The sequence below is a fragment of the Telmatherina bonti genome, assembly GCF_933228915.1.
Source record: "Telmatherina bonti genome assembly, chromosome: 14".
NCBI classification, from domain to species: domain Eukaryota; kingdom Metazoa; phylum Chordata; class Actinopteri; order Atheriniformes; family Telmatherinidae; genus Telmatherina; species Telmatherina bonti.
This window is the reverse complement of record NC_136612.1, coordinates 27,064,069-27,075,520: the sequence shown is the minus strand read 5'-3', so window position 1 is coordinate 27,075,520 and position 11,452 is coordinate 27,064,069. Positions and strand designations below refer to the sequence as shown.

At 38.9% G+C, this 11,452-nt stretch overlaps 1 protein-coding gene across 1 annotated transcript; it reads right to left on the bottom strand.

Annotated features, from left to right (window-relative positions):
- Positions 1-1,030: 1,030 nt before the first annotated feature.
- On the bottom strand, positions 1,031-3,415 carry elfn1a (extracellular leucine-rich repeat and fibronectin type III domain containing 1a; the record flags this gene model as incomplete). The annotated part of the gene is made up of 1 exon (XM_079252980.1): positions 1,031-3,415. The coding sequence occupies one exon, from the start codon at positions 3,413-3,415 to the stop codon at positions 1,031-1,033; it is 2,385 nt and encodes a 794-aa protein (XP_079109106.1).
- Between the last annotated feature and the right edge of the window lie 8,037 nt (positions 3,416-11,452).

Sequence of the window (11,452 nt, the reverse complement as noted above, 5' to 3'; positions counted from 1 at the left end):
TGATTAATAACAGGCTTTCATATATTATCCACTGAATGGATACTATTTTTTCTCATTTTTTTATGTCTTTATTTTTTCAAATAGTTTCTAATAGAATAAAAACTGCAAGGACTTTCTTTTGTTTGATCGTATGACCCCCAGACTGAGCAGGAATATTGTAAACATTTCACCTTTTTTTTTTTGTTTTTTACTACTTTGGTACTAAAGATGCAAATGTTGGTTGTTAAAACCGACGTTTACCACACCCTGATCAATACTGCACTCTTGCCAGTGGGAAGTTTGTCAGGATCCATCCATTGAATACTGCACAGTGTGATTCAGGGGACTAAAAGCTGAATCCATCTGAATCATGTAAAAGCTTTAAAAAAATAAAAAAAAGAAGATTAAAAAACACACAAACAAACCCCCCCCCAAAAAAACAAACAAACAAAAAAAATAAAATAAAACAGGCGGTGATGGCTGAAATGACAAGAGATCCCCACAGGTTCACAGAAAGACTTGTTCTTCAGTAACCAAGATAATCTCAAAGAACAGAGCTCCATTTAGTAAACCTGATTCATCCACTAATACATGACCATTTACACAGACATTGCAAATATAGAAACCCATATCTGTACAATTTTGAATTGAATATATATGCAAGGAGGGAAGAAAAAAAGTGTTCTGTTTGAATGGGTACAGATTGTTCTTCAAAAAATATTGAGGTTTCAGTATCTTCATATTGTTGTTTCATATTACACAACAGCAAATCCACTATCACAGGACTTGGCCATGCGATACCCAAAAACCCATTATCCATTTTAACATATATGTTATTAATTTGTAATATATATTTTTTTCCTGATGAATTTTTACATAAAATGACAAATTTAAAGATTCTTCACCCATTTTCTTCACAGTCAAAAGAGAATGTGATACACATGAGCGAGTTGTTGAATATGATTTGGAAGAATCCACTGATTCAGTTGCCAGATAAGGTTCTTGTGTCATTTCTGCAACGTCGGGTCCTCTTTAAAAACACTGAAATGGGTTATGATTTATGCTGGGCTGAAACCCCTTTCCAGTAGTCTAAAATATCATGTAGGTCCTCATCCTTTGCAAACTGGACTTTCTTACGCAGGGCATGCCCCGCAGCCATGTACTCCTCATCTTTATGTCGTTTCCGATGGAGTTTGAATCTCTCCCAGATGCTGTGTGAAGGTTTGCAGTAGTATTCAGGACTAGAGGAGTAGCTTAGATTGTGATACTGAGATGGCATTTGGGAATATGCTAAGTCTCTGGACCGGGAGTGAGTTAGGGGCTCCAACAACTTGTGGCTGTCAGGTCCTTCAAGCTCCTCTATTTGAGCATCGGGATATGAGTGCCGGTGGTCACTGTACTGGCGGATTTTCTCTGCCTCAGCCCTCAGGATGGCAGCAGCAGGTGTTACAGTGAGGATGGTCTCTCCACTTGGGGAAGTTTTCTCTATGTACTTGGATTCAGAGCGGTAAGGCCTGGGGCTTCGCATGGGCCCCCCTGTGGCAGTGCTGGGCCTCTTCGGCGAGACATCAGCGGTTCGATGCCTCTGCAGGGAGTGGTGGTAGCTGTCCTTATACACTGGGGTTAGAAGGCCAGATTTACTCTGTGGGTGCTCTGATATCAGTACAAGCTGGGGCTCAGCAGTGGACACTGCTCCAGATTTAACCCCTTGAAAAGATGTGGATTCTGTCTTAAGAGCATCTATACAGTTGTTAATTATCTGATTCACTTTATCCACCTCTTTTGCTATTGTGGAAATCTCTGCCACTGATCCCTGACTATTGCCAGCCATACCCATCCCCATGCCCATTCCCATACCCATATCACACTCCCTGCGCTCATGATGGTCCATACTTCGCACATCCATGTAATTTCCCTTGATCATTTTTGGAGTATCACTGATCTCCTGAAATTTGTACTGCTCCATTTCACCTGGCAAGTATGGCATTCGTGCCATACTGTCCCCAGCCAATAACTGCTTCTGAGACATTCGAGATATAGTCCCACCTTCTAGTTCTTGTCCATACTTAAGCTCCATTATATTTTTCTTCAGACTGCCTGATTTTTTGTGCTTTTCATCTTGTTGACGCTTCCGTCGCAAGCAGTAATAAACAATGCCCAGAAAAATCACCATGCCAAAGAGGCATCCTAAAATTGTCATAATGTAGTGAGTAGCAGTCGCATTGTTTACAATTCTGTCTTTTCCATTCCGAAGGCCCGTGGAGATTGTCAGACAAGTGTGATTGTGTCGTAGAGAATTGCGTATTGAAGCGACACAATATGTATAGTTGGTTTGGGGTTTAAGGTTTTTGAGCTCAATGTCCTCCTGTATGTCTTTCAGGTTTTGAATATCAGTGAAAAAGCTGTTGTTGTAAAGAACCAGGATGTACATTTTTTTGAAGGGATGAGGAATCTGAACCGAGATGGTGGCGCCTGTGTTTGTTACTTGCTTCACTTTCATCAAAGGGGCAACTTGGACATCGTTTTCAGTTGTACTAATGGTAATGTCCTCTGGTTCTGTGCCTGAAGGACAGTCTTCCAAACCACAAAGAGTTGAGTCAGGTGGTAGTGTTGTAGACTCTATGGAAATGGGGATAAAAGGAGTCACGTAGTCGTCAGTACAGACAGTAGTAAGCATGTGAAGCGCATTTCGATAAGTTGGATTGTTCGGGTTCTGGCTCAGTAAACTATAACCTGAGACACCTGGTGGGGAGTCGCAGACCATTCGCTCATTTGTCCGGTTTGGGAAAATTGAGAGCCATTTCACAAATCCTAGTAACTCACACGAGCAGTTAAAAGGGTTGGTATACAACTCGCAAGTTGTAAGCTTGGTTAAACTGGTAAATGTGGATCCGTCTAACTGTTGGATTCGGTTCATGGAGAGATCAATGTTCTCTATGTTGGGGCATTCCCAAAAGGCATTAGGTGTCACAGTCTCAATTAGGTTTGCCTGGAGGTAGAGGTACTGCAGCTTTCCTAAACCTCGGAGGATCCCCTCTGTCAGGTTCCGTAACTTGTTGAAGCCCATCTGAAGTACTTGTAAATTAAACTGAGCAGAGAAGGCCCCATCCTCTATGTAGGAGATTTCATTCTTGGTCAAGTTCAGGTAGGTCAAGTTGGCAAAGCGACTAAGAGCAGAATAATGGATGCTTTTGATTTTGTTCTCATTCAAACGAAGGTCCACAATGGTGCTGTTTATATGCTGTGGGATGGCCTCATAAGGTGGTTGGTTTTGGCTACAAATAGCAAGCCATACAAAGCCCTTTTCACCCTCAATTAACCAGCAGTCACCACTGACTTGACGAATTTGAGTCAAATATACAATGGCTACAGACCAAAACAAGGCACTCATCACCATGCCTAAGCTGCAGGCCATTGGTGCTTCTCTGAGAGTCATGAGCTGGGCCAAAGAATGAAAGGAAGGTGATACCACTGTTGTTTCAGTACCTCTGATACTGGCCCGTCACAGAATCAGCTTGATATTTAACTGCTCTCAGAGCCAGAAACGATCCTTTAATTTGTCCCCTCTTCATTGATGGATATATGATGGCGGATATTGTCTCCATGTACAAATCTGAAAAATGCAGGGTGTTTTCCTTCAGTTTCCCTTATTGTGATTTGCCTGTTGTGAACTTTTGGCAGTGTCCAAAAAGAGATGTCACCATCTTAGTCTGGCTTGTGCTTGTTTTCTCAGAGGCTACCATCATTAAATGGTTTCATCTTGGTGATTCTGCGGGTTCCTGCTTTCCTCTGTCTCTTGCATGTGCACAGATGAATAACCTGCAACACAAAGAGAAAAAGACAAAGCTGAAGTTCATTTCGCTAAGTTTCAAAATATTTATGTTGCATGTGTTATTACTGAAATGTTACACTCAAAGAGAGGATACATATATACTAAAGCCCTCCTTGTTTGTGCTTTCCCAATTATTTTGTACACAGTTTAAAAGGTGTGTTCAGTCCCTGTGGCAGACTGCTATTAAAGGAAACTGTTGGCCAATTACCACTTGACAGGCTGAGAAAAGCAGGGTCCCTGTTTTCACACCATTAACCTGAGGACTGTCAGACAGGAAGCCAATGTTAAGAAGCCACATTAAATCACATATACAGCACCATGTAAAGTGACATCTTGGATCAATCCATTTAGCATTTTCCTCAGAAAGCCTATATGCATAAAGTAAAATCCTTTTGAAAACTGGATTACATAAAAGAGGAGGGGTATCTATAAGTTGTGAAGAAATGTTTTGTCATGAATTTGTACAAAATCTTCTAAAATGACATCCATGCTCTCACACTAAAGCTAAATAACTGCAACAATCTGATAAAATGCAGTGAAACAGGTGAAGAGTTTACAACAAAACACTTATTTTGTTTTCAGGGTTAATTTAACTTTCTCCTTTTTTTGTATGATTTTTGGGTTAAAACGAAGGAAAAATGCCATGCAAAATTGTGGGCACACCCCCCTGGATATTGTTTTTTCTTATAACCTTCACCTGGCAGGGCTAACAATCAATGAAAAATCCAGTATGCACAACTCAAAGCTTTTGTAAACGCTTTAAACATTGTTCCAACAATCAGCTGCTCTCAACTCAGCTGGTGCATGAAAATAACTTGGTTAGTTTGAGTAAGAAAAAGTTTCTTTGCTGTGAAATGCAAGTCATAAGTCTCAAGGAAATTAATATGAATAGTAAAGGTTTGAAAGACCAATAAGAATGTATAAATGAAATGTTTTAAAACTTAAATGTTTTAATTTAGTTATTCTGAAATCTTATAACTTGTATTTGAAGCAATTTTTTGCATCTATCATTAAACAATGACCACTTTTACATGTGGTTTGTCATTCATCTTTATGTTTTAACTTCTTTTTGAATAAGGAGATGCTTGACCATAAATTACATGTAGGAATGAAAAATAATTACAACATGATTTTCATGGCCTTAGATTGTAATAAAGGGCCATTGGAAGCCGCAGTCTCAGAAGAATAGTTTGACAGAGGGCTTACCCCTGTGACATCTCCTTTAAATAAACTAGTATGTATTCTGCTGACTTAGGCTACTTTTGAGACTGAAGAAAATAGTTAGCAAGAAAGTCCTGGTGTTTGAAATATTTGGATTTTACTCCATTGCAGATAAAGTAACAGACAAGTGAAAGGCATTCAAACAAAGAAGTCATTTAACTTTACAACATTTTGCACTCAGGTGCTAGCTTGCAAGCTAGTTAACCATAAATATTGTATCAAGATCTAAAACAGACACAAAAACTCAACACAGCAATACTGGTGACACAGGACAGCATTACCTTGCTAGCTTAAGTTGGCTACAGCTGCTGATGTTACCATGATGAGTTCAGACAGTGTGTTGCATTGCTCACATGTTTTATGTTTAATATGTAATCATTGCTGTTAAGTGCAGATGCTCAACCACACAGAGTTCAGGCAACAGCTACTCTGTATTACATCCCCATTCCCTCATTATTGCAGCCTTCATTACAGCATTAAACTGCTGGAGGGTCAACATTCTACTGCTGACAGGAAAATTAAAAGTACAGCCTGCTGCACAGGTATGCAGTTGTGACTGAAAGACTGCAATCACCATTAACAAGGTGTTATTTCAAGCAATCTACCAGAATGATGTTAACAAGCAGCAAAGGGGTGTTTGTGTATAATTGCCAACTGAGTTATGTTTTTATAGAAATTGAATCGCTTAACTGCAATGCTGCCAGATGAACAATTTCATTTATAGGTATCTAGATGTTACCCAACGCCTCTGGATGATGCATTTTGTTCAGTCCAAACTCAGTTTATGAGACAATTTAAATGAGCTCTGAAGTAAAAAGGATCTTTTTACTTTTAGAAGATGATTAAATTTGTTTGAGATCACTGCAATTAAATTATCAAATGTAGACAAAATAAAATTGACTTATTTGAAAAAATTTGGTTTTCTTTGTTTGAAATGTTAATAGAATACAGTTGAGGGGCCATCAGAAGTTAATTCCGTACATTAGAGGCCATGACTCTATACAACAGAGATAATCACATTGCCAGAAGCAAGTAAACGTGACACACTACGACAGAGAGAATATACTTCAAACTGAAACCAGAGATGCCAACAAGGAGGAAGACCATTCATTTTGTTGTTTGACCTTTCTGTGAGGTTATTGCATTATAGTCACACTCATGCTGTGAGCTGGTCGCATTCAGGGGTGGCGAAGGGTTCATTTCTGTGCTTGATTTTAATCTTTATTTTGATTTATTTGTCTGATCAGCTGGTAACAGCAAGCAGTTCTGAGACCAAAGTGTTCCTGATAGCAGGATGGTTCTCCATTCCTCACTGGCGAGCTTTTGGCTCTGGGTCACTTTTGCAACCAGACACACTTTCATTCCAGTGCCAATAATTTAATCTGCCAGTTATTTTCTGACTGCAAAGATAAATGTCTGGAGTAGATGGTGCTGCCAAGCTCTGGACAGTAACATCAGAGATCAGCTCTACATAAGCGTTATTAGTTTTAAACAGCAAAATCCACCATTTAAGGTAAGAGAAAGTGCGCACTTACACAGTATTGGCTCTATTATTCTTTACCAAAAAGACATCTTGGTTGTGGTGATTGCACTACAAACAGTTTGTTCCCATGCAGTAGAAGAAACATGCTGAAAGGTATAGCATACATAATTCATACAATGGCATTGGGGTCCTGTGCCAATAGTGCTCACCACTGTGTGACACCCTCAGTAGCAGATCCCTCATTGCCCTACATTTTATTTTCAGCAGATCTTAAAATGAAAAAAAAAACTACAAGATACAAGATCTTCATGCAGTAAGCAAGTGTATAATTACAACTGAGAGAAATAAATCCTCAGCTAAGACCCATTGCAAATTTTATGATACTAAAGTAACCTAATGTGCCATTTAACTGTTCTGCATCTCCCCACCAAAGCTCATGAATGTTGCCCAGGTGATTTTTTTTACTGAGAAGTAAACAAATTGGATGAAAGAATAATTTCTGAACTTGTGAATAATAGATAAAATGTTAATGGTTCTACCACGTGCTATCTTATTGCAAGTTATCAGGCAAACCAGCTCTGAAATCATGCCCAACAGCAAACAGGCACAGTATGCTGATAAAATGATGCTGGGACATTGATATTATAATATGAGGCTTTATGTGTTTCATCCAGCTTTGAAATGCAGCCGACCATAAAGAGGGAAGTAAATTTTTACGCCATCAACACTTTTATTTCAATTTCCCCTCTTTAAAACACTGGACATGAATGTTTAATACAGCAAGCTGGCTTGCAGTGGTACAAGCAAAATATGTTGAATGAATTCAGATATTTTATGCTGTGATCCAGTTTCATACGTATGGATTACTGTCAATATGTTTGTTGTCTAAATGTAATTTGAATGTGACAAAAGAGCAGAAAAAAAAGACAGCACTTTCAATCAGAAATGAAATGCAGTTTCAGTGCATGCAAACAGCCTTACTCTCTTCAGTTCACAAAGCACTACGTAATTATTTTCAATGACGCTTCGATAATCAAGTAAAAGCATCGGTCAGCTTTTCAAGTACAGATAAAGTGCAGGAATAAATGCTGTGGTGAGCAGTGCAACAGAATGCCAAAGGCTGTCATTACAAAAGCACCTTCATGATGACAAAAGAGCAGTGGCACAGGAACGCCGAAGAAAAAGAACACTTTCCAAGCCCTGAGCAAGTACGAGGTTCCAAATCAAATGTTCCATGAAATGAATATGAAAAATATCACTCTGCAGAAAATCAAGTCGAGCAAGAGATCTTTTGAAGAAAAAATGTGTTGTGCTATTATTTCAGTCTATGACCTTTATTGCAAATACTGCTCAGCAGAGAGTGAGCTCATCTGACATGGCCTCCGCCCGCTCAGCGTGGAATCGGTTTTAGATGTTTTTAGCCATTAAAAGGATGTTTAAGTTAAACCCTAGAAGTTCCCCGTAATTTAGAATGCATTGGCAGTGGTATGTTTGTCCACAGTGACTCACTGTGTGATTCACTGCTTCACCAATGAAGCTGTTACACAAGTTAGAGCAAGACCAGCTCCTCCTCTGAGAATAAATATAAATGCACAAGGAGACCACCTCTGATAGGTAGAATTGTCACATTTGGGTGGCAAAACACAGACTTTGCTTTTTAATATTTTATAACAGTTAACTCCTGCACTTGGGTCTCAATAGAGCAACGGCAAATGCCAACAAAAACAGGGCCTGCAGTGTTAAGTTGTTAAGGGATAAACAAAGCAGCCAGCTACATTAAAATTAATTTTCAGAGCCTCAGTTTCATGCAAATTACTCCATACTGTATGTTCAGATCTTAAAATGAGCCCAAGGCAGCCAGTTTGCATGTTTCCTTTTGAAAAGCTTAGGTCTATTTGCCACCGTATGACCACTTTCCATAATGACAGCAATCTGTACGGTCCAGTGCTAGGCCCTACTGCAGCGGGCCAGAACACCTAAGGCATCAGAGCTGAGCATATATCCCCATCGGACACCGGCAGCCATTCCACAAACTCATCCATTTAGGCTTTATGCACCGGGTAATGAAGGTTTTTCTCTTTCTTTTCCCCTTCTGTGGAAAACCTATTCAAACTCTGCCCTTGAAGAATGATTCAAACATAGCAAACAAATGTCTGCTTCAGTCCCTCACAGCCCTTTCACTTCTGCTCCATTTTCATAAAAAAAAAAAAAAAAAAGGTTATGCAATATTTAAAAAAAAGTATAAACACAGACAGATAGAGGTCTACCCAACTTAGATGGGTTTTGGCATCATGTGACATATTTAAATTTAAAGAAAGGGAAACTTTTATTAATTTGTCCACTTAAATGTTAGATGGCAGGTAAACTGTCATAGAGGGGTTGAAGTGGCTGCAGAAATGGGGACAGGTCAAGAACTTCGAGGCACATATTTCAGCGGTGGCAGATCTTAAAGATGCGTTGTATAATTTTTTTTTACCTTAAAACTGTGTTCAGGACTTGTTTGATGACACAGTGAAATCTATCATGGACATTTCTAGAGCTGCTGCTGCTACTATACAACTTTTACATCCGGGATGCAGCGCAATGTTTTGCTTCATGGCATAATAATGAATTGGCTGTTCTGAACACACAACATCGCTTATTCAGCAAAGAAATGCAAGAAAATTAAAAGAGAGAAAGGGACAAAACAAGAATCATTGTAAGATTGTCTCTTGCTGGCTGGATGGAGCTAACAAGTCAGGTAGGATGCAAGATGGATGTTGAATTAGCTTTTGATAGGGGTGCAAAAAATGGCAAAAGTTCTGTAGTGTGTCTTTAAACCTCAAGCATAGTTTCACTCTAACTGAGACCCTCATGAGTGCTGCTCTATCACAAGACCCAGTACCTCAAGGTAAACTTTGACAGATCCTCCAGAACACCAAGTGGAGAAAACAGATCAAAAATCCCGCTTATCCTACTGAACACAGAGTTTCCTGTATGTAAACTAACAGTGCTCCCCCTCAACCCCTTTCCTGGCTATCTCTGCCTGTCAGTCCCCTCCTGTTTTTTGTCATCACGCCTATCCGAAAGACCTCACTGTGCATACTAAATCACTATTCTTCTGTTCAGTCGCCAAGTGTCTACAAAAGCATGATATCAAAGAATCTGGTTTCACAGTTTAAGGCTCTGCTTTTTCTTGTTGCTCCCTTGACTTCCTATCTTGTGCTTTGTGATGGTGAAGGTGCCTCAATCTCTAAGGATCCTCCTCATCCATACCAATGACTGCCCTTTATTTGATGTCATTGAAAATGCATGCACTTCTAACTTGGAATGAAAAAAAAAAAAAAGTTAGAGATGGGAAACTAGAATAGGAGAATCAATTGAGTTGAAATGGAACTACTTCTCTCGGGGAAGGAAAACATTGTGCTTGTAGAGGTGCTGAATTGCTTCGGAAATGGGGAGAGCAAGGTCAAACAGATTTTGGGTTTTGGATATTAAATTTATGCATTAATTACTCTGGAAATATCATTTGGAAAACAACTGATGCCTCTGTCTTAATTAAACATTGCAGTTATGACAGCTGTAGCTCTCTGCATTGCTTTTTACTGACATGTTAGATTTTGTAAATATGCACTGCACTCATTTCCACTTAATGTATTCTCACTAGAAGTGGGGTATTTGTTACATGATTTATTGTTTTCTGGTCAAAAGCCTTTTCCTCATCCACAATAACTGGAAGAAGTTTCCAGTAAAACATTTCTTAACTTTCAGAGGTCAACACAAAAATAAGCTAGTTAATTATATGATAAGCAATGCTATAACTGCAGTAATGTAGTATTTACAGCAGTTTCTTTAGCGGAACAATGAGCAACAGGTTACATTTAACTTTTTATTTACCTTGGTGTCATATTTCTACTATGTGTATTCTCAGGTTGCCTCTTTCTCTCACTTTGTCACTATTTATTCAGTAAACAATATGGGGGAAATACTTGTGTCTGAAACAGTATCATGTCCAGCTCTTGGTAAATGCCTTGGCTATTTCTCCCATTGACAAAAGCAATGCTCTTTTAGCAGCTTGGGTGGCATGCAGAGCCAAACATCAACAGATGGCCCAAAATGCTGCAACACACGGGATGTCCAAAAAGGGAATGTCATGCCACTACTCATTAACTTCCATTGGCCACCCATCTAAATCAAATTCAAGCTACCACTGCTCAGAGCAACTGGGAGGTTTGCTAAACAAAACAAGCTGATGCTCATTCTGATTTGTTTCCCCATTGGTGAAAAAACAAACAAACAAAAAAACAAAAACACCAACTGTTATCAGTACAGACTACAGCTCTGCTGTCTGGCTTCAAGAATCTCTGATAGCAAATCTGCTTGCACTCAAATTGTTATTGTGCTGAAGATTGAATGTTGGGAATTGGGATAAAATAATCATTTTAATTTAATAAATGCAAAATTTGGTCAGGGGACATCAAAACATGACGACCTTTCTAATAAAGCGAGGTGGTTATTTGTGTTCTGAATAGTCATCATACAAATACACACATCATGCTCGGTAATAATTTTAAGGAAAAGCAATGTGCAGATGGAAAGAAGATCTTCTTCTTCTTCTTAAGGAAAATAGCTAAGCTAACACAATTAACACATGTCTTAAAGCAGAATTTGTTATCTGGAACTACTTTGTGCAAGAGACCTGTAATATTACTGTTGGATTAAAAATAGTGATCAAAAAAAGAATAAACTTCCATTTCCATGATATTCCCCTGTAATCCATCCCTCAAGGTGCATTAATATTTAGCAGAGACATGATAATCCTACTGCTACCAATTAGTACGTGTCTCCACTAATTAACTCTAAATTACCACCAGGATAATAAGTATTGCTGAGTTGCCTGTTGATCTCAATTAATGCTGATGACACATTAGTCCTAAATGTCAAATAACAAACCCTTT